At 34.6% G+C, this 23,085-nt stretch overlaps 3 protein-coding genes across 7 annotated transcripts; 2 read left to right on the plus strand and 1 right to left on the minus strand.

The window, feature by feature from the left end:
• Positions 1–297: 297 nt before the first annotated feature.
• LOC140805983 (APETALA2-like protein 3) lies at positions 298–3,433 on the plus strand. Of its 3 annotated transcripts, none has more exons than XM_073162381.1 (10): positions 306–416; positions 513–1,124; positions 1,430–1,455; positions 1,554–1,584; positions 1,696–1,783; positions 1,862–2,007; positions 2,319–2,422; positions 2,539–2,669; positions 2,798–2,887; positions 3,037–3,433. In XM_073162381.1, exons 2-10 carry the CDS (start codon positions 577–579, stop codon positions 3,256–3,258), a joined length of 1,386 nt encoding a protein of 461 aa, XP_073018482.1. In that variant the 5' UTR covers positions 306–416; positions 513–576; the 3' UTR covers positions 3,259–3,433. The 3 variants fall into 3 exon arrangements, with proteins under 3 accessions (XP_073018481.1, XP_073018482.1, XP_073018483.1); XM_073162382.1 differs by having other exon boundaries at positions 312–416; positions 525–1,124; XM_073162380.1 differs by having other exon boundaries at positions 298–1,124.
• A 4,263-nt stretch (positions 3,434–7,696) lies between these two features.
• LOC140804397 (uncharacterized) lies at positions 7,697–14,685 on the minus strand. 3 transcript variants are annotated; one of them, XM_073160398.1, is made up of 12 exons: positions 14,581–14,685; positions 14,033–14,154; positions 12,882–13,009; positions 12,642–12,792; positions 12,366–12,475; positions 11,525–11,608; positions 11,386–11,434; positions 11,181–11,272; positions 10,312–10,447; positions 9,118–10,090; positions 8,639–8,749; positions 7,697–8,399 (listed from the first exon to the last, which is right to left on the minus strand). In XM_073160398.1, the coding sequence occupies exons 2-12, from the start codon at positions 14,123–14,125 to the stop codon at positions 7,798–7,800; spliced, it is 2,529 nt and encodes an 842-aa protein (XP_073016499.1). In that variant the 5' UTR covers positions 14,126–14,154; positions 14,581–14,685; the 3' UTR covers positions 7,697–7,797. The 3 variants fall into 3 exon arrangements, with proteins under 3 accessions (XP_073016499.1, XP_073016497.1, XP_073016498.1); XM_073160396.1 differs by having other exon boundaries at positions 8,639–8,761; XM_073160397.1 differs by lacking the exon at positions 14,581–14,685 and adding an exon at positions 14,473–14,491 and having other exon boundaries at positions 8,639–8,761.
• Positions 14,686–18,034: 3,349 nt separating this feature from the next.
• LOC140805143 (NADH dehydrogenase [ubiquinone] 1 alpha subcomplex subunit 8-B-like) lies at positions 18,035–21,124 on the plus strand. The gene is made up of 3 exons (XM_073161349.1): positions 18,035–18,146; positions 18,708–18,896; positions 20,795–21,124. Exons 2-3 carry the CDS (start codon positions 18,709–18,711, stop codon positions 20,922–20,924), a joined length of 318 nt encoding a protein of 105 aa, XP_073017450.1. The 5' UTR covers positions 18,035–18,146; position 18,708; the 3' UTR covers positions 20,925–21,124.
• The last annotated feature ends 1,961 nt before the right edge of the window (positions 21,125–23,085 follow it).

The raw sequence follows: 23,085 nt of genomic DNA on the forward strand, positions 1-23,085 counted from the left end.
AAAACTTGTGTGAGACGGTCTCACGGGTCGTATTTGTGAGACGAACCTCTTATGTGGATCATCTATGAAAAAGTATTACTTTTTATGCTAAGAGTATTATTTTTTTATTGTGAATATGAGTAGAGTTGATCCGTATCACGAATTAAGATCCATGAGATGGTCTCACATGAAACTCACTCCTCAATCTTACAAAAATTGTCCCGGTTATCTTAAAAGAACTTTTTCAAACAAATTTATCTGATAAAAGAATCTAACAGTCAAAAAACATAAGTTCTCATTCCATTTTTGCTCAGTCCTTTCCTTTCTCTTTTATCCAATAAAGTGGAAGCAAGCAAGTGGAATGGGGAACATACACTCAACTATATACATACATATTTTGTATGTATAGTTTGTTACACTCTCTCTACGCATTACCAGTGGTGTCTTCTCCCTCTCTCTCTGTATGTATACATCCATAACAATATCAACGCACTTCTCTCTCTGATTCTCGATTTTATATGCAGCAGCGCCAGCGAGTACACAAGCATCGGTGAACCGTTCCCTCTTTGATTTTCTCTTGTTCTTGGGAGTGGTGAAATGTTGGATCTGAATGTTGTTGCGGGATCGTTCTCGGTGGATTACTCCGTCTCCGGGGATGAGTTTCACACCCAGAAGACTACGGCCGCTGACGTCGATTCAGTGACTTCAACGACCACCTCCACCACCAACAATGCGGCGGCGGACGATCGTGAGGATTCTAACAGCTCAAGTCGCCGGAATACGTTCCTCTCCACGCTCAATTTCTCTATACTCAAGGGAAACGTCGTAGAGGTCGGAGACGACGTGAATAGTAATGATTTTGTTGATAAGCACGAGTTGCAGCTTTTCCCGGGTGAGATGGCGTCGTTGGCTTCTTTGTCTTCTCCTCCCGCGGCTTCCAGGTCTAAGTGTTGGTTGAATTTATCGCTGCCGGATGTTTCAGTCTTAGGAGGAGCAGAATCGGGAACTTACAAGGCGCAGGTGCCGGTGAATCGCCTGCAGCAGCCACCGGTGAAGAAGAGTAGGCGTGGGCCACGCTCTCGTAGCTCACAGTATCGAGGGGTTACCTTCTATCGGAGGACTGGAAGATGGGAATCTCATATCTGGTCCGTCTATACATACATTTTACATACAAAAATGCATGCATGTATGTGGTGCGGGAGATTATCCGATAACCGTTTAATGTCTCGAATTATATACAATAATACCCCTATGCTTTAGCGCCGAAACGCTGGTCATTTGATCAACAGTTCAATCTTGCAAGTCAACAATTGATTGTTCTATTAGTTTAGCTCCTCGGCGCTTATTTTGTGGATGGAATTTGAGTGAGTTTAGTGTTGGGGGTGATAGGTGAATATCGTAGGCTAAATCTTGTTTCTTGATTTTTAACTGAGTTTTGTATTTGTGGCAGGGATTGCGGCAAACAAGTCTATTTGGGTAAGAAACCGTACAATATATTTCTTTTCTTTTTTTAAAAAACAATTCTTGTTTTACCGAGAATCTACTCAGAATTGATCCGATATTCCAAATCTCAGGTGGATTTGACACAGCTCATATCGCTGCTAGGTAAGACTTTTGACTTGCAAGTACAGTGGACCATCTTGTAATTTTGAGCTATTCTTGATGGAACTTTAGTTTCTTGGATCTCTGTTCGATGAAATATGTCAATCCTTTCAGAGCATACGATCGAGCGGCGATCAAGTTTCGTGGAGTTGACGCTGACATAAATTTCAACATCAGTGACTATGAAGAAGACTTGAAACAGGTTCGGAAGTACAGGTTTTTTTTCCTAATAGTAATTTTCTTTTTTGGTTTCTGGAAACTTTAATAAGGTCATATGCAGATGAAGAACTTGTCCAAAGAAGAATTTGTTCACATTCTTCGTCGGCAAAGCGCTGGGTTCTCTCGAGGAAATTCAAAGTACAGAGGAGTAACTCTACATGCATGTGGTCGCTGGGAAGCAAGAATGGGTCAATTCCTAGGAAAAAAGTAAGGTTACCATTTTTTTTGGGTCATTATTTTCTGATTGATCTATGAAGTTAGGGATAGTTGCTATATGAAGAAATGGCAACAGCATTCCCTTCATATATAGGATTATGATGGTTTATTGCAGGTATACGTATCTTGGTTATTTGATAGCGAAGTAGAAGCTCCAAGGTGGTTGCGATTAAAATTTCATTCCTTGTTTTGACCATTTGATTTCACTTATTTAGGATCATGAATTCATTCTGCTTGCACGTAGCCTCGCATTTAGACCCATTTTTCATAGTTTGGGGCTCATCCAACAAACCTTCATTCAGGGCTTATGATAAAGCAGCCATCAAATGTAATGGGAGTGAGGCAGTCACCAACTTTGAGCCAAGCATACATGAGAGAGAGATAAAAATGAGTTCCAGAGATGGAGGTACAAGTCCAATTCCTGTGTCCTACTTCTATCCTTTTCTCCTGGTTGGCTGTTTCTTGTACAACAGAAGTATCTCATACATTTGATTCTGTACGGGTGTGGAATCGTGGATGCAGGTAGTTGCAGCAGTCTTGATCTTAATCTTGGGATATCTTTAGCTTCAATTAGTCCAAATGATCATGAAGCTACCGGAAATTTGCAGTTGCCATACGCTTGCTGTGAAATGCCTGATGTGAAAATCATAAAGGTGCTTGTTTCTTCATGGGTATGCTTAAAAAAATTTACTTTGAAGTTTAATGTGTCAATGGTTAACATGCTGATGAGAAGAACTTATATTTCATATCAAGATTGCTGATTTTTTCTGCACAATCACAGGTAGAAAACTCCCCTGCCGTTCCCCATGGGCTAGAAATGGCCACCAAGTATCCTCACATGTTGACTGGCGGGTTTGCAACAAGCAGCGAGGTCGTTATTCCTTTTGCCTTTGTTATCAACTCCATATTGCATCTCCTTGAAAGAATAGCATATGAAAGAGACAATCGTTTCAGATATCAACGTCTCTCAGTGATTGTAGTTTCTTATTGCCTGACAATGACATATTATCTCATTGATAGGAAAGAGGACTGGTAACAAACAAGGAAGCAAACCCTTTCCCTGGATTCCATAACTGGCCCTGGAAAATACAAAGCCACGGTGTGGTCAATCCCGTCACGCTTTTATCTTCTGCAGCATCATCAGGATTCTCTTCCAGTACCACCATCCCTTACCCGAATCCCCTTCTGTCTTCAACATCCCGAGGCAAATTTCCCATGTCTGCTTTCCAAAGCCTTCAATGACATAACTGTGGCAAGAATCTCAGAAACAACACTGCAGCAAATGCAGCAGCCTCACTCTTAAGAGGTTTCTATTCTGTTCTTCCTACAACTGATTCAATAAGAGGATTGAACATTAATGTGATGTATAGATTGACATATAGCTAGTATATATACTTTGTATCTCTATTATTGGATATACTCCTGCAATTATTTCCTCTATATAGAACAGCCTTTCATGAATCTTCTGCTACACAACACAAGTTATATAATGATACAAGTTTACCAGTAATATATTTAAATCTGATATTATAATTATAACAATGAAATTTAAGTTGGGAGGAGAAAAGAAAATTAACCTGCTTCTTTTATTTTCTCTCATTGGCTTGCAAACGTGAGTTGAAGTCTTGTGAATTTACATTTCATTGCTATTTCTACTTTATATACAATAATCCACGTATTATACGGTTACACGCTTTTATACATAAATAAAATATTACGCTATATCAGTTCTTTTACATTTACACATTTTCATAATTCATATCCAAAAAAAATTATTTCTCATTTTTTGAGTTATTAAAAGTACAAGAAAGTCTTTTATAAACACATCCAAGGCTTCAATTTCGAGTCATGTTGCTGACGGTGTTGACTTCACAAACAACATAAAAGGAAAATTAAGGAGCCGGGTGCCGATACAAGGAGCAATCTATTCGGCCCCTAGTTGGAACAGCAATGAAATTTTACGGAAAAATTATGTCGAGAAACGTTTTTTGTAGCTTTCAACGTGCTCCTTGGCGTCGCGTTGAGTTTGTCTGTATGCCTCAATCTTGTTCATCTCCTGCGCGTAAGTGATGCGGTATGCGACACGATATTATACATGAAATATATCTCATAATCGTGACATAACTTTGACGAGAAATAAAAGGATTTCTAAGTGTAGATGGGGTTGTCCATAGTTTTTGTTGTACCTCAATCCATACACAAAGTTTTGGCCTGCTGTCAGTAATGTCAAATTTCTTTACTTCTAAGAAAAAGGGCTGAAATCTTTCGATGAAAGGAGCGTAAGCTATATCCACCTGAAGTGAATCGTCAAAGTAAAAATGATCAGAGATTTGATGTTAGAAAGTGTAAACATCAAAAAACCAACAAAAAAGATAGATAGGTTATTCGTGGATATATGGACTCTGGGTACATTTCCTATAAACCTCTTCTGTTATGCTAAAGAAATTAAAAAGCCTTCCGAATGAGCTAAAACTCCTCCATGTTTTTGCATCATTAGCCGAAAAACTCGTATAGACTTTTTTTTGTCAATTATGCATATAATTTTTCCAAAATTAAAGTCAGTAGAGTCAAAAAGTTCATTCTAGATATAACAGAGAGTTATTCATATTTGCTGATAGCTTTTCCCAAAGCTAGCGTGGAAAATTATTGGGTTCTTGAAGCACAACTGGAGACCAAGATTACTCCATTTCTGGCATTTGGTATTACTGCCATGAGTGTAATAAGGGATATAGCGTTGATGGCTTAAGTTGAGAGTGGCCATTTTTCACGCAATTTAGACGATTGGTTTAAAATCAGACCGCCTCAATCCAAGCAACAACCTTATAATATAATTATCGAAGTATTAAGATGAAATTTGATAAATTATCAAGAGATTAAAATGCAATTTAAATTGTCGTAATTAAAAGAAATAAAAACAAAAGTGTTCGTTGAAATAAAAAATAAAAAAAATGTAATATTAGTATAACATAAAAGCAAAATTAGAAGAACAAAAAATAGACAAAGACATCATTTTTGTCTCTATTATAGAGATTCTTAATAATAGTAATATATATACACCAAGTAAAATATGCACAATAATATTATTATTATTGATCAAATAATTCTAAATAATTAACACGAATGATCAAATAATTCTAAATAATTAACACGAAATTATTTTCAAGTTGGAAGAGTTGTTTGATTTACAAGGGAAGTTTTGTTTTGATTTTTTTCTATGTAAAATACGAGGTGACTTGATGAGATTTTTGGTAGGGTAAGAAAAGTAATTATGTAATTAAATATTTTGGTGTTCTCTAAAATAGTTATTATTAGTGTCACACACTGAATAATATAGTATATAGTATATATATCATATATATTTTAATGATATGTTGTTGATGAGAGCCATTGTAGCAGATACTTACATAAATTTAAAACAGATCGTGAATCTATATAAAATCATAAAATAAATGAAAAATACATTTAACAAAATAATTTACAAAGAAAAAAAATCTTACACAAATACACAAATATTCCCTTCCCAATCGATCAATTGAAATTTGGATGTATGGAGGATTTTGTGTTGTATACTTGGAGACTTATTTAAGAATGTAACACCACACTGTAAATGAAACAATATTAAAATCCTCAAATCATCCATAAAAATTGATCAAGACACATTCTCATATGCAAAAATAGTGGAAAACATACAAGTATTTTGAATTCTTACATAGCCATGCTTGTTGCAAATAATTAAATGAATGGATTCCATGTTCAGAGTTGATTTCGAATTTTTTTGAAGCGAACAATTATTAAAAAGAATAATTCGATGCTATTTTTGGTATTTAAATTGTTGTCAAACCAAATATACCAAGACTGTGTTTATAGAATCTCCAGTCTTAATGAAATAGTGAAAGATACTTAGCCTTTAGCCGGTATGACATGTCCGGCCGGTACTTTTTTTGACGAAGTACTCTTGTAAAAGAAAATGTATGAATAAATTTGATTTTTTTTTTTAAATAAAAAGTTTTCAGAATTTATTTTAAAAATATTTTAAATAAATTTATTTTTCATGCAAAATAAAAAAGAAATAGTGCATTCAAACACTCGAATCAAGTAATGTGGGCAGGGGATTGGATGTTGAAGAAAAAGAAGAGTGGATATTCAAAATGGAAGAAAAAAATACTGGTTCAATATAAATTATTTCGATATTCGAAATTAAAGAAAAAATTTACTCATCAATATAAGATGTTCCAAATCCTTTATTTCAATTTCATAAATACAATGAAATGAAAACACATTCAGATCACGTCGTTACCAATATGCAATGGTGGTCGATAGGATCGGACCTGTTTAGTGATGTTGTATATTGCAGATATGAGCATTGTAGAGTATGATATCAACTTCTCGGATGATTTGTGGATGTGGTAACATTTTTTTTCCCCTGGTTTGTCTCTAGTTTTGCATCCTCGTGATGCTGGGTGAAGAAGGATTAGGGATGGGATATTTAAAAACTTCTTGAACTCATTGCCCATAATATGGTTGATTGTGTTAAGATTGGAACTTGGACCTAACTCAACCTCAAAAGCTAGCTCAAGGGGAAAGATTGTTCAAGACCATATATACAACTCCCAAGTATTAAATACCACCGATGTGAGACAACTAACACACTCCCTCACGCCTAGGAATGAACATCTGGAGCGTGAAGTTTACAAATGACCCAATTATGGGCAGAACGGACGTCCCAACTATGGGCAAACACACCCCTCTCACGCCTAGAAATGAACATCTGGAGCGTGGAATTTACAAATGACTCAATTATGGACAGAACGGGTGTCTCAACTATTAGCAAACACACCCTTCTCACGTCCAGGAATAAACATCTGGAGTATGGAGTTTACAAATGACCAAATTATGGGCAGAACGGGTGGCCTAATTATAGGCAGTCCAACACATAACGGTGGAACATGAGCTCTGATACTATGTTAAGATTGGAACTTAGACCTAACTCAACCCAAAAGCTAGTTCAAAAAGGAAAGATTGTTCAAGACCATATATACAACTCTCAGGTATTAAATACCACCGATGTGAGACAACTTAACATATTGTTTCTATTTTTTCATGGCCGGAACATAAATTGATACGGAAGAGTTCTCGAGAGGTAGTCCAAGGAGTCTTCTAGTGGAGCCATTTCTGCTCTTCGGGATTTCGTCAGCAATTTAATTTTTCCACTGTAGTTCAAATTGGATTTGTTTCTCCCTTGCTATCATCTAAGCTGGACGAACTTAACACGATCATTTCTCCCCACATTTGGAAGTAAAATACTCTAGGCTTGGATTAAAAGTTGGAACAGAAGTTCATTTCAACCCATTTTAATTTTTGCTCTAAATCTGTAACACCTTTTCCTTTCTTAACTTCCAATAAAATCTCACAAACATTCCTTTCCATTATTTACTTTCCAAATCTCAACTCTCAGACTAAGCTAAACTATCCCAAACATTCCTTTCCTTTCCAAATCTCAACACTCGAACTAAGCCAAGTCAGATTTATGGCATGACCCTGAGAATAGGTGGTGCCCAATCTTTTGACGGAAAACATGCTTAACTAATAGGCTGCTTAAAAAGTTTTGGCATAGTCCTACTCTAATGCATTGCTGATTTACTCAAAAAGTTGTGAATGCACAAACCCATGTGCAGCAAGATTGATATCAGATCGTTTCATTGAACCACAGAGACAATGAGTTTGACATTGATAGGAGTTCATTTCAACTGAGTCATGAGAATACGATTACAAAACTTGAGCTTATACATCACTTGAACTAAACATTAGATCCCCATACCCAGGAAAGTACTTGTTTACGCCTAATCTCTCGTTTCTCCCAAGTTCTGTCATCGGCATGCCACCTTTACGTTGAAAATCGTCAAAACTACGCATGTGGTATCCATTTGTATTTGAAATGTGCCCGTTTGCATATTTCTGCTGTGACAATTGCGTGAAGGAAGTGTCATAATTCTGATGTTGATTGACTAACCTTGAAGACAAGCCATAAATATGGTCTAGAGAAAGTTCATTCCCCATATGATTGGTATTACCAAATTCATGTAGCAGAGATGGATTTTGCAGGGCAAATAATTGATTGAGTTTCGAGTCTGTATGTGCAGATAATGATTGCTGTTGCATCATATGCCAAAGTTTTTTATCATCTTCATATGCACTGCGATTTGGTGTACTAATTGGCATCATTTCAAAGCCCGGGATTTTCTGGACGTTCATTGGTTTAACTACACCACAGCTTAACATGGCAGGATTGATGAAATTGACATTATCGGGGCTGCTACTGAATTCGGTAGAAGGGAGTTGAAGCAAAGTGCTGGACAAAGAATTAGTATTCACCAAAGGGCTTCCTGCAAATACGAGAGAATAATTATATTGATCGGTTATGACCAATAATAAAGAAAACATTTCTTGCAACGGCTGCTTTATGTGTTTGTGCAGACAATAATAGGTTGTCGTCATTGGGCAGTGAGTTTTTGAGATCCCAAGCTTAAAAAAGTTGAAGAAAAGAAGGAAAGAAATGAATACGTGTGCAGCCGTTGCAAAAAATATATTTTAGAACAATATGAGATGCGCTAAAGGTACAAACCAGATGGGATACGGGACATGCCGCCTGTCCTCTCGCAAGCAGAAAACCCAGGAGGTGGATCTCTAGAGGTCGCTGCAAACCCTGGTGGTGCCAAACTTTGAGCTCTAGTTCCTGTAAGAAGAGCTGGTGAGGATTCAAAATCACAAAATCAGGCAATTAAATAAACAATTAACAGAGACAAGATTGTCATCCCAGGCAAAAAAATTAGCCAACACAAGCAAACTGATCTGGAATCCTAAACCTCACCAAATGCAAATATCAACAAAAAGTATCTTTCTAAGGAGCACGAATAGGATGAATAGGACAATCTCATCAATCAATATTCTGCTTAAGGAAAATATTTTAAAATTAGCAAAAACTGGATGTGCCAAATTATTAGCAAGTGGATGCGGACCAGCCTATTTGGTAACAAATATATAGGAATAATACATTTAATCAGTTTGATAAAAAGAAAAGGAACATGAATCCACAACAGTTACCTGGATACTGAGGCTTGCGCAAATACTGCTCCTTGTTATCCCCAAAATCCCGAAGGACAGACCCAACCACTTGACTCCCAAAGCCATCCTTTCTAAAATGTGAATAAGCTGATTGATCACTATTAAGGGTGTTCCACGAAGAACCATTCAAGCCACGAGTTTCATCAAGAAATTCTGATGCATCATTAGTCTTTGTCGAAGATCTTTCCCACGGATCAAAATCCATGGACATGATATTTGAAATTATACTGCTCTCCACAGCTTCTAAACCAGAATTTTCGTCATCATTGGGCAAGTTACCATCATCGAGTCTTCGCAGGTGCTCTACTATCTCGTCATTGGAAAATGAACTGGAGCTTCTATATATTCTATCTGATTTGGAAGAATTTTGGAACTTCATCTCCTGCCATGCATCACTTAATACTGAATTTACACATCTGACAGGTAAAGAAGCCTCATCTTCACGATTGTGCTCATTATTCTGATCCACGCTAAAGTCTACCAAACTGTTAGTCTTATTCTGCAACAATGCAGGACCACAGGAATCCTCCGACACGTTTGCAGCATAAGATGGATGAAAAAAACAAGACTTTTGACTTGGACCATAGAGATCTTTAGATCCTTGATCTTCGAATAATAATGAATCTTCCCTGGCTTGTCTATCTGGGATATTTTTAGATATTCCATTTTCAATGTGATTAGATGATGAAACTCTAAAGAGGTTAGGAAAAGAATATGACTGTCCCCCATGTATATCTCCGCTCGTTGTAACTGAAGATAATTCGGAGCATAATTTTAAAACCCTGTCTTCATGTACATTTCCATCTTTTTCGAGATCGGGACAATTAGAACGGCCAACTATATCGACAAAAGTTGTCATTTTGAGGGGCGCTGCAATGCCTCCCTGCTTTTCTGTGGAAGGAAGTGAGAAAATAATTTCTCCTTTGCCATTTACCGAGCCAGGAATTGCACCCTGGACAATGACACCAGAGACATTTATTCAAATAGGTTCTCAGTGAAATACAAGAATATGAAAGATAAACATGTTGGCACTAGATACGTTTTGCGGTAATGTCTTCTAAGGTAGAGCCATTAGCAAAATTAGCACTACATGCACACTATATCAAGATATGCACTGAACAGATCTTGAGCATATCTTAAAATAATGCAAGCCGTTGCAAAATTGGCACTTACCACGGTATTTTGGGATGCAAATTTGTCAGTAAAAGCACTGCTACTACTGTAGATATCATCCACTGGTGGTGGCAACACATCCCCCGACCGTGTTAACACACTATCAATAGCACCAACAATTTGTTGCACCCTACTCCTTTAAATTAAAAAAGAAGAAAAAAAATTAGCAATCTGTTCATAGAGAATTAAAGAGCACAAATAAGTAAAACATATATCAGCGTAAGAATTATAATAAAAAATCACAACTTGCAACAAATAAATAATTCATTTCAACAAAAACACAAACGGCAATCTTGCTAGAAATTAACTTCATTGATTAAATCAGAGAAAGCATGTCGTATGGACTCGGAATTACAATTGAAGGAGCGGCATAAGATTACTCGGAGTTGAGCTCAGAGATAAATCAACCCCACATTGAAATTTTAGATAGCTGTTGTCATTTTCTTTGGACTCGGAATAGTTATTTTGTGTTTGCCATTGTTTTATATATTTTCTCTCTTTTTAATAAAAGAACGCCTAGCACCACCATTGTTTCCTCTAACGAGCGTAGATTCCACACTATGTAACACTTTTAAGATAACGAGAGTCGAGAGTAGACCACAGAGAAGTTGCTGATCATTCAAGTAAAAATATTATTTTCCTTCCCTAGGTGGGAGCATACGATAAAGCTGTGAATGAAAAATCTACTCACACCCCTTAATAACCAAAGCACATCATGTCATAGTGAAAAATCCACTTGCAGCCATTAATAACCAAGTACTAGTTGTTTCTCAGTGGTCCACTTTGGCATTGGTTGTAGAAAATCAGATGATATGACAAGTTAAAAAGTGAGAGATACCAGTAATAAGAAAATGTTGTCTGCATTATACCTCGTATGAACTGCAGCAACCTCATCTTTTCCAAAACTATCTTCATCAGCTCCAATACTATGCAAATATAAACAAGCGGGATTGCTGCAAGGCTGGGAAAATAAAACAACTATGAGAAACTTGTCCCACAGCAAAAGAAGTTGCTAGCCGCATCCCAGAAACGAATGCAAAAAAGAAAGCCCAACAAAGCATGAAATATCTATACCATGTTTTTCAGCCAAGCATGGCAATATTTTGCAGTACCAAACGATGCTCTGCAGAAGTGATAGTCAAATTGTTAGTGTGAAAACTTCAAAGCAGCGTAACTTACTAAATCAAAAGTAAGAAAGAGAACTAGTGTTTACCTTAAAAATCTACCTTCTAGCACAAAACCATGCACTGATTGAATACATCGAATTGCCTCCTCCTCTCTGGAGTAAGTTATGTATCTGGAACCAAAAAGATAAAAGGGAATAATAAGAGGTCAAGTATAAACTTTAAAGGAGAATGCTTGTGAAACATCATCCACTGGCATGAAACAATTCCCAAGACATTACGTCCTAATCAGAAAACTCACAGAGAAAACCATGAAGATAGATAAAGGAAGCGAGCAATTGACATCAATCATATATGTGGTACGTGAATAGGGATCCCACAAATTTGATTGAGACTCGTTATCCAGTCTTAGAGGGAAAAATAACGGGGTGGTCATTTTGTCCCTCTCATCAGACTTAATCCTCTCATTACTAATTGAATCACTTCGCCAGTACAAGCTATTATTTATTGTCCTAACTCCCTTGTATCATAAGATGCAACATTTTACTCTTCTTACTACTTATAATGTCAACTAATTCAGACACAATTTAGCTCCATATTAGATAGAACATATTCATAAAAACACAAAGATTCAAATACATTTAGTGAATAAAGCATATGATTTCCAATCTTCAGAAAATTCAGGTGTCTGACTCTAACCATATATTCACGAAGAATGTATCATGATGTAGAAAGTTCTAAGCTAATTGAAGAATTTCAATGCTGCAAGAGCAAATATACAGCAACTAACAGCTAAATGAACATCCATAAAGAACATAGTCATACAATTCAATTCACACACAGAAGAAAAAGAAATCTATTCAACTAGCAGCTTTGGACTCGCATACACAAACAAAACAGAATCTATTCAACTAGCAGTTTTGGACTCACACACTGCAAGTCTCATTGACAAATTGCTGAATTGCACCACCAGCTGTTCTTGAGAGAGAGACCTTGTCAACTTTCCCATATTGACCAAAATATTCTTTCCGCTGCAATAACTGTTCACAAAAACATTACTCTTTAGAACTGAAAAACATAAAACAGCATTTGAAGCATCACTTGATCTGATACAAGGTAACAGCATACTTAATAATATTCTAAACAAAAAAAGTAGACAAACCTGCTGATGTATGGAAAAAAAAAACTAGCAAAAGGGATCCTTACATCTTCATCGGCAAGACTAAGAGGTAGCCCAATCACATACACCATTTTGCGTTGAATGACTCTGACATTAGTAAGATCCTTCTTTACTTCAGTAGTCTTTGGCTTGACCTTTGGTGGCTTGTTTTTGCGATTAGAATTTTTATTCACCGTCCTAAATGATAGATAAATAAAACCTTCAAATGTCCGTATCACAGCTTCAAATGACAGAACGATATTGAATCAAAAAATAACAACAGCAACCTTCCACAATCTGTCTGCATTGCAACAATTTTATCTTTATCATAGATTGTTCGACAAGCAGGACATCTTCCCTCTGTTTCCTCTTTCTCTGCCATGTCTATTATATGATGCCAACACCAAACACAGACCTGAATAGACACGGTAGTGAAGATTATATAAAATCCAATTACGATATACAAATCAAAGTCTTGGGAAACAAGTAAAAAGATGTCAAGATTGAGACAGCAATGTGGAAAGAAAAGTAGGGCCAACTTTTATTCCTCAAAAGTCAAAACCTCGATAAATACACAATTACTTCAAGCCAACTTTACTTGACTAGAGTGAGAAATTTACAAGTTGGTTCAGGAAAGTCACAGAGCATCAAATAACTAAACTTGCACAGGTTCAATAATTAAAACCCATAATATGTAATGCAATGCATTGATATGATTAGTCTTAAGTGAGATGGGATATGAATTTAAGGCATGCAGCCAGTAGACATTCTAATCCCAGTTCACGAGTAGCCCAAAAATGAACTAGAGTGGTCCAAACTACCCCAACACAACGGTTTTCGTGCTAGTGACAGTTGGATTTAGTCACAAACAAAAAATCTATTCATGGTTACCCTCGTAACCCTATGCTTAATGGATGACTTTGATTTGTTATTTATGAACCATACGCTATATGAAAATAATTGAACCAGCATGACTAGAGAGCCAAAGGTTCTCACAATCGACATAGCCCTTATTTCGTGACCGCTAGCCAGAAAAACACTTAAATAAATCAAGATGTGTCATGGTCCTCCATACCATGTCGGCATTAAATCATTATTACAACATAAGTAGATATTCTTCACGTTTGTATTGATGTTTCCGTTCATCTTTGTTATGTTGTCCAATGTCTAGTTACACTCACGATTCATGAACTTCTATCACACTCTGGCATTTAGGCATTGATGGTGATAAGACAATGGAAAAGACAGGCTTGAAAAGAAAAAAGAAAGAATCAATTACACATACCATGGATGAAACAAGTAATTTACAAACAATCGTTCAATATCCAACAAATTACTAAAGTTTAAACAGCATTTAATGCACTTAAACGCCTAGATTTTACCAAAACAACATATAGGAAGTAGATGCTGTGTGTCGAGAAAAGAGTAAATATCGCACCTGGTAACCACATTGGCAAGGCTTGAATTGTTGATCTGTCCAATCCATTTCCTCCGCGCACAGGGGACACCTCTTCTCCTCTTCCATGTTCATTATTGCCTTTCACCTCCCAAAAAAAGTTCCTGCAATGAAAATAGAAAACACCAACAAAAATAAATTCCATCTGCAATCAAATGAGCATAAAAACATTCAGAGACATTTCCTCTCACACACATACAAACCAAAAAACAAAGGCGCACAAACCCTAACATGTAAGTCCATTTCCATCCCAAAAACAAAAACAAACGAACAAACAAAATCTCTACTTTAATTTTCCAGATCAGAACAGAAGCACCTCCCATTTCGCCAAAAATCCACAAAAAAAAACGCGGGCGAAAACCATCAAAATCTCTGAAACGAAAAATGTACGGCACATGCCAGAACCGCGTCAAAGCACGCACATTGCATCGAAAAATGGAAAGCGCACACAGTGACGAAATGGACAATGAGGTACAGTGTCTATGCCGGAAATCGAACAAGAAAACATCAATCGAAATGCGAAAACTCACAGAGATTTTTGGTTCAGACAAAAGGCAGCGAGACAATTAAAGAGAGAAAAGAGATTAGAGAGCGAGGAAATGTAAACGATGATTGAAAACCACAGGATTGACACGCCTTTTATGGATGGCTTTTATTATTATTATTAATTATTTTTTTTTATGAACCTCAATTTATTATTATTTTATCTTCGAATAATAAAAATTATTTTCCTTTTCCTAAAAAAAAAATACTTTTATTACCGCTTAGAAAATCGCTACAATAAGCAGCTTCGATGCGTCACAAAAGTATGGCGGTGCCATATATATATACATATATATATAAATATATACTTTTATATATATATAAAAGATGTAGCTTAATTTGATCAAATAATATTAAATAATTAAGATGAGATTATTTTCAATTTAAAATAGTTCTTCGATTTAAAAGAGAAATTTTGTTTTATTTTTTATATGTAAAATATGGAGTGACTTCAGAAAATTTAGTAGGATAAGAAGAGTAATTATGAAATTAAATATTTTGATGTCCTATAAATTAGTTACTTTAAAGGTATCACACTTAATACACACACGCGTATGCAGTCCACTCATTGTGCTCTACTCATTGATAGACATGGATGTAGACATAGTAGATAATCAATATATCAAAACTATATAATATATATATATATATATATATATATATATATATAAATTTATGATACCATGAAGTCTAAATTTGTAATTTTTTGTGGTTTTTCAAATTATTATATTATGTGGATCATTTAAACAATAAAATTTTGATCTATTTTGGATGTTTAGTAATTCTTATTGTATAGTTGTTATGTCACGCGATAATATGTATCATGTGTTTGTGTGTGTGTTTTTACTCAGAGAGATGCGAGTATCATTAGATATTAGTTATTCTGCATGCACGATGTGTGTGTACAATCTTTTTTATCATTATCTAGGGATTAAAATGAAATTTGACAAATTATAGAAGTATTAAATTGATATTTGAATTGTTAAAATAAAAAAAAACGTGTGTTGAATTTTTTTTTTTAAAAAAAAATATAATATAGTATCATATAAGAGTAAAGTTAAAAGAAAAATTGGTGTCATTCCTAGATGATTACTATCATGCCCTTAACTTTGATAAAGAATAATATTTGCATCTTTGAATTCATAAGCTCGTACAAGATGTACCTCTTGGATTAATTAATTATATTGATATATTACATGTAATTATAAAATTATGAATTATTTTGTTTAATGTGTTGTAATTGTAATTATGAATTATTTTGTTTAATGTGTTGTAATTGTAAGATCCCGATATAATGTAATTTCTCGACACATTAAAAATTAAATATAGAAACTGTTGAAATGATCCATTTCAATAGTTATCCGAATGTTTGAAAATATTCTTGTTTCTTGTCGGAACATTTGCAAGCTATGTGAGTTCTCTGAGTTTTTTTTAAAAAACAAAATTGAAATTATTATTCATGTTTAGATTGATAAATTTGATTTAAGTGAAATCTATCAAAATTAGATTTGAAATTACATGATATGAAATGAATTTGAAATTTTATTTAATTTTGTCGATCATGGCGGTAAACCATTTCATTTAAAATCAATCATCTTAACTCCATCAATCCAAACATGACCTGAAATTTTTGAGTGCTAGTTGTATGATTATGTGTTTGTTGTTTTGGAAATATTTTAAATCACACGCAGCTCAATCATCGTCATGTTTCTATTACTTTTCTAATATGGATCATGATTAGATTTCAACTATCCATCTAATAACTTCATTTATTGCACACTTAAACTTGACTTTATTTTCAAAATTACGATCAAGTGTTTGACATTTTATTAAAAATTATAATCATAATTTGTGGTAATGATACAACTTAAATTCTATAAATCATACAGTAATTCATGTTTCTCGCTTAACATGACTCTCTTAACAGGAGCAGTTGTTACACAAACAGTAACAAACAATATAAATATCATAATTAATTATGTTGTGTCCCTTATTTACATATATATGACTGATGAATTATTTTATTTGGATGATTACTAATTTTATAATTAGAGATTACTTGTAAATCGACTTGATTTTATAAGTACATTACTCACAGGATTTACCGAGAGTTGCTGCTTATCTTGAGCAAAGAAAATACAAATAAACAACTAAATCTACCTAAATAAATTAGAAAAATTATCCGCAATCTGCGAGACTTAAACCTGAAAACCAATAGATCTCAAGGGCTATCACAAGTCGTATTTTGTGAGGTATATATCTTATTTTGATCATCCATGAAAAAATATTACTTTTTATTATGAATATCGGTAGAGTTAACACGTATCACAAGTAAAGATTCGTGATACCGTCTTACAAGAGCTATACTCAATCTCAAGATCTCAACCTTAATCATTGTACTATATCTTATTTTTCTTATGCTAGTGTAATAATTAATCAACAATCTCGTATAGATAGTGAACACGTGCATGAGGGGATAATGTAAGACTACGTTAACAACCGTACCACAAATAATTTGACAACGCACAGATTGAGGCTTGAACATACTTCCTTGTCGAAGTAATAGAATGTTAGAAATGGCTTGTTTTTTTTTTTAGATCGAAAAAATTTTAAATTATGAATATTTTTTTCTTTTTTGGGTAATAAAATTTATTTACGTGTATTTAATAGCTATAAAAAGTTTAAATGTAACATGAATGTAATGGAAGAAGTTCACGTTATCTCAGATATATCAAAAATTCTAAATTATAAAACGATATGTCGAATTCATATATATATGAAAAATTTCGTGAGATCGTCTCATGAGTTAGTTTTGCGATGTCTTATTCGACACAATCCGTGAAAAAATATAACTTTTATGAAAAAAAAAAATAAATTTCTTGATAATTATAAAACAGATCAAAACGTCTCACAGATAAACAGGTTTAGAAGATGATTAGTACAGCAGCCATAATTAAATAAATAATCAAGCTGAGAAAGAGTGAAGCTTAAACATTTATTTGTATTAAAAAAATTTAAATACTCAAATGAATTTAATGTTTTTGAAATATATTGTTTCATAATAACCAATCTTATGCCTAATATCCATGCAATTAATTTTTTGACCTAGTGATGGTCGAGTTCACACTATGGTAAATCGAATTAGACAAGTATTCTGAGAATGACTTGATCAAGAAAGTCTAAATAATGAATATTTTGATTTAACATCTGCTCTAATAACTCGAACACGTCGTAATATTATTTTTTAGAAAACCGAATTATGCAAGTATTGTGAGACTGGCTTGACCAAGAATGTCTAACTAGTGAATATTTTGATCGATCATCTTTTCTAATAACTCGGATACGTCGTAAAATTGTGTGTTACAAATTTCTTGTTTTGTAATATAGTGCATATGGTCGATAATTTTTTTAAATAGTCACTTGGTTTTGGGCCTAACAAACATCTTTTGGGTCAATCGCTAAGCCCAATTCAGCCTAGCTCAGCGTTATTTCAACCCGGTTCATCCAAATTACCACCGAAGTCTGAACCTGGGAACGAAGGAAGCAACAAAAGGTAAATATTTTATCTCGATTTATTTATTCTCCATTCCCGTTTAATCCGAAGAATTCGGAAAATAATTGTTTTCAGACGATTTTCGGGTTTGATAATGGTTAAATGTCAATTGATTTGTGGTTAATCGGTAGAATTGACGACGAAATGATTATTTTAAGGAATTCGATTCGTGTTGAAAATCAAAATTTGGAAATGTTTTTTTTAAACCTAAATTCCGTGTAAAGTGGTATTTGATTCATTTTAGTGACTTCCGCTGATATTATTTGACGAGTTGGTAGGTGGTTGTGTGTGTGTCAATTTATATGGGGGCTAAAAATTTTAAGATTGATCTTCTGTTTACAAATGCTTTTGATTAAAAGCTCTTAAATTGGATTATTTTTTGTGTGATGCTACAGGAAATATCTTGTCAATTTTTTGCATCTGTGTGAAGTTAAATCAGATAAAATTTGACACTTTGTCCCAGAATCGTTATTATTATTTTAAACGCCAAATGTTGCTGGTAGCATATGGCTTTTAGTTATATTTTTGTAAATGCTGATAGTTTCGTAACTTCTGGTTAAGGATGGCGAGCGGCTCAGATGTGGCAGGAAATCCAGTCCCGACATCTTCCGTGTTGATGGCAGCTGCCAAACACATCGGAACTAGGTGCCGTGGCGAGAATGTAGCATTTTTGAAGTGCAAGAAGGATGATCCTAACCCTGAGAAATGCCTTGACAAAGGACGTCAAGTTACGCAATGTGTTCTTCACTTGTAAGTTGCTGGTTTACTATAAATTTTTGATGCCGGCAGAATCTTTTGTTTTTATGGAAATCCTTGAGTTGGCTATGCCAGTATACGCTAGGGATTTTTCCTTTTTTTTTGTTTATTTACTTCTGAGAAGATTGCTCCTAGTTTAGGCAGGACTTACTCTTTTTGATTGACTTGAAAATATCTAATTTAAATTAGCTCAAAATATTGGGGGGGATATCAAGTAAGAAGATGACCTGTCAGGTTAGTCTTTTTGTGCTAAAAGTTAAGTGTTTTTGTGGTTTAATCTGAATACTATTGTCGATAATGTGGTGTGTTTTGTGTTTGATAGGCTTGTGATAGGGGTAGCGATGTAATTGGGCATTGCATTTTGGACTTTGTATTTTCAAGCTGAATGTTCCCGGTTGATTTGTTTTAAATGTTCCAGTTCGAACTGCTCATCCCTGAAGCTTTCTGCAATTCGTTTTGCAAGTTTTCAGTAGGTTTTAATTTTCAAAGTTTGGAAGGATCGAAGCCGAGCTTTTATGTTTGAAATGTTGTCCATGTTATTATCCATCGAACAGTGTATTCGCCCATGTGTTTGCTCATATACTTTATTAAATCCTTCAACTTTTGAGTTTTGAGTCCTTACTTACAGGTATCCAAACCTTCTGAACGTATTGTTTCTAAACTCTGATAATATTTTGGATGAAATGCTAAGAAACTTACAGATACAAGTCCCTGATGTATTGTTGTTGGATTTTTTATTCTCTCTGTCAAGACCAGAACTTCCACATTGACAATCACGAATGCTCGTGTTTGGAAATCAAACCTCATACTGTAACTATTGTATCACCTCAACTCCACAGTCGAGCCAAATTTGTTGTCTCCAATAGCAAATCCCAATTGCTGCCCTTTCTCTCATTCTTCCATCCCTACTCACCTGTCATTCACCACATAGTGTGTTTTTTGATAAGAAACACCATTCATTGACAAAATTAAATTGTACAAATGAAGGATAAGGCATTTTTCTTACCCGTGTCAAGGAAAACACAAATTAACACCCAATTGAATGCCTAACATCAAGATGAATAGATTACACAGTCATTGATTTAAGCTAATATTGGTTGCTGTTTGACTAGTAAAGATCTAAACTGGATGTATATAAGTTGTTATTGGAGAACTGGATGCATTGAAATCTTTGAATGGTTGTGCACCCAAAATGCAACCCGATTTTGTATGCCTTCTCATAATTGAGATATCTCGTTCTGTATTCCTTTTAAAACCATTTGTTTATTTCTTTCCACAATTCTTTGGTAAATGCTAGAGTCAGTGAGTCACTATCTTTCACAACTCTTTTTTGGAATTTTTCCCTTTTTCTTTTATAATTGGTTAGATATAGTGTTCATTTCGTACGTATTAAAGCTTCATCACCCCAGTTTTGTACGTGAAATCATACATCTTGCTAGTTCTTTGAGTTTGCACTGATCATTTGCAGATATGTTTTTTCGCCTCGGTATGTGTATTTTTCTTGTCTGATACTGGTTTGTCAGAGAGTGACCCATGTTTAACGTATATGACAGTTTCTGGATAACATGGATGAGATAAAAAAAAAAAGGCCTTCCTCTTCTATATGTCGATGAAACCTTCAAACCTCATAGAGAATTTGGGGATTTTTTTCCGCTTGCATCCGTAAGGAAATCTATGAGAATAATCTACTCTCTCTTTCAAACTCTAGCAGATTCGCAACATGTGGCCGAAATGCTTATGATGAAGTTGAGACTGAAGTAGGAATAAAAAAATGGAAAATGTTACTTGAAACTCAACTTTTCTGACCCCTACGTTCTCTTGCTAATAAATCTCATAAATTTCGAAACTTTTGCATGCGCATTTATGGATTCACCGAGTTTTTATCTCTGCAGGCTTAGAGATCTTCACCAGAGTTGCAACAAAGAATTAGATTCATATGCTGGGTGCATGTATTACCACACGAATGAATTCGAACTTTGTCGCAAAGAGCAAGCTGAGTTTGAGAAAGCCTGCCCCTTGTGATGGACTTAACATCTCCCATCCTGTGAACATAATAAGTAGTTCTTCAACAAGCGGATGTTTTTCGATTCGATGTACTTGGAATTTATCTTTTTCTTTGTTGTATGGTAAAGATTGCTTGCCGAATTTGCATTTCTGTGTCGAGAAACTCACCCTGTTTTGATGTGAAGACTCTTTATTCTTATCGCTCGGTTCAAGTTTAACCGTGTTTCATTTTCTGGCTGCCTTTATAGGTCGGTTTTCTAATTTCCGGCTGGATTGCAGAATTACTATTGTTGTTAATGATAATAATTTCATGGTTACAATACATACATATTATCTATGAATTACGCTTTAATTTATTATTGTTTTTCAAATGATATAGTTCAACTTATTTTGATGGATAATGTCTCTTGTAAGATGTTATTACGAATCTTTATCTGTGAGATGAGTCGATTTTACTGATATTCACAATAAAAAGTAATATTTTTTTATGGATGATCCAAATAAAAGATACATTTCACATAAGTTTTTGCCATTTTGATGAGTTACTTTCTCGTTAGAAATTTATCATGATTGCATGCAGTAAAAACTTTATTTGAAGTTAAGAATATATCCCACATAACATCTCATTGTTTGAAACCCCGTCCCCTTGGTTTAGCTATGATTTTAATTTTTGATAATTATAATTTTTTTATATGATTTAAACAAAAATCCTAATGATATTGATAAAAAAAAAAAATAACAAAAAATCATATGAAATAAATTATTAGGACTAATGAGCTAATAGCATTCAACCCACTTCTGAATTTCATATATAGCACAAAACCTCTTATAAAAATTTAATTAGCTATTAATGTCCATCTTTCAAAAATAAGCTAAAAAACACTCGTGTCTTGAAAATTGTAGTCGAACGTGCTTGAAATGCAATTGGTCATATTTTCTGAATTTTTATTTTTTAAAACGATAGAATTACTCTCAAATATTTGAATATACTATTTGTTTGTAAGTTTTTTCTTATTCATTTAAAGTTTCGACCAAAAAACTTATTTTTCATATGTAATAAATGCATATCTGCATAAGTTTGATTGTCTTTGTTTGATGGTTAGTTCGATTATGGGTGTGGGGGCAGTGCCCACATCTCATATGAGTGGTTGAGATTCCATCTTATGGGGAAATAAAAAATAAAAAAAAAAAAAATTGGGCCAGAAAAAATTCTGGCCCTTGACAGGGGTAGGATGAAATAATCCGAAGTAAACGAAGAAAGACCCTTTATTCCATTTTCATGCATATTGAATTCATATTACGTACTCGTGCATGGAAAATTAAACTTGTAGTTTTAGTAGGAGAGATCCCACATACATGCAACGAGTTCGGTTTCGCATTAAATTACATTATATATTCTTCCATGGACTTCCCGATGATTGTATTGCAGAGCACAGATGCAGTAAACAGCTATAGCATGGTGTATGAAGCCAGTGCAAGCAGGGGCGGAGCCAGAAATATGGCTCAGCCCGGGCTAGAATTTTAAATTCTAGAATCTTCTAATATTTTAAATTGATTTACCCGGACTAATATCATATTATTCTAAAATTTATACAAAATTTACATATAAATTTTTTTTAAAAAAATAGGGCCACCCGGGCTAAAGCCCGGGTATAGTGCCTTGTAGCTCCGCCCCTGAGTGCAAGGCTAAGGGAACCAGTGTACGGCTGCACCGGCACGATTTATAGAGCTAGCCAAGGCACAGTTGCAACTTGCAAGTGTTCAACATGCAAACCCAAAATTCAAGTTTATCCCAATTACTTTTCAAAGATAATGACAACGATCAAGAAATCTTGCCACAACCGGACGGTGCCGGAATTTTATGAGGATTCGACGACTTCTTTCGTGTTGGATGGGAATGCTTCCGGTGTTTCTTGCTTGAGTAGAACGTCCCCTTTGGAAATGAATTTCGAGTTGATCGGGTAATTAATTAATTAAATTATCAGAATGATTTCCTGGCTTTTCCCCCCTTTTTTAAAAAAATCTTGGATTAATCTCTCGTGATGTATTCATGATCGAATCTCAATGACTTTCTAGTCATGTATTTCCCCAAAAGAAAAGGAAGAGTTAAGAAGATTAATAAACACATGCAGAAGTTATTCAAGGCATAAACGGATTAGAATTTTAAACTCTATAATCT

This window comes from Primulina eburnea, chromosome 11, assembly GCF_022965805.1.
Source record: "Primulina eburnea isolate SZY01 chromosome 11, ASM2296580v1, whole genome shotgun sequence".
NCBI lineage: Eukaryota > Viridiplantae > Streptophyta > Magnoliopsida > Lamiales > Gesneriaceae > Primulina > Primulina eburnea.

Bases quoted from the DNA above. Each gene is read 5' to 3' on its own strand.
- LOC140805143 (XM_073161349.1), top strand. From the start codon at position 18,709: ATGGCGAGCGGCTCAGATGTGGCAGGAAATCCAGTCCCGACATCTTCC. The intron at 18,897-20,794 runs GTAAGTTGCTGG...TTATCTCTGCAG, and splicing joins ACGCAATGTGTTCTTCACTT to GCTTAGAGATCTTCACCAGA.
- LOC140805983 (XM_073162380.1), top strand. From the start codon at position 577: ATGTTGGATCTGAATGTTGTTGCGGGATCGTTCTCGGTGGATTACTCC. The intron at 1,585-1,695 runs GTAAGACTTTTG...CAATCCTTTCAG, and splicing joins ACAGCTCATATCGCTGCTAG to AGCATACGATCGAGCGGCGA. The intron at 2,423-2,538 runs GTACAAGTCCAA...TCGTGGATGCAG, and splicing joins AATGAGTTCCAGAGATGGAG to GTAGTTGCAGCAGTCTTGAT.
- LOC140804397 (XM_073160396.1), bottom strand. From the start codon at position 14,125: ATGAACATGGAAGAGGAGAAGAGGTGTCCCCTGTGCGCGGAGGAAATG. The intron at 10,448-11,180 runs GTATAATGCAGA...TTTAATTTAAAG, and splicing joins GTTGCTGCAGTTCATACGAG to GAGTAGGGTGCAACAAATTG. The intron at 10,091-10,311 runs GTAAGTGCCAAT...GTCATTGTCCAG, and splicing joins TTGCATCCCAAAATACCGTG to GGTGCAATTCCTGGCTCGGT.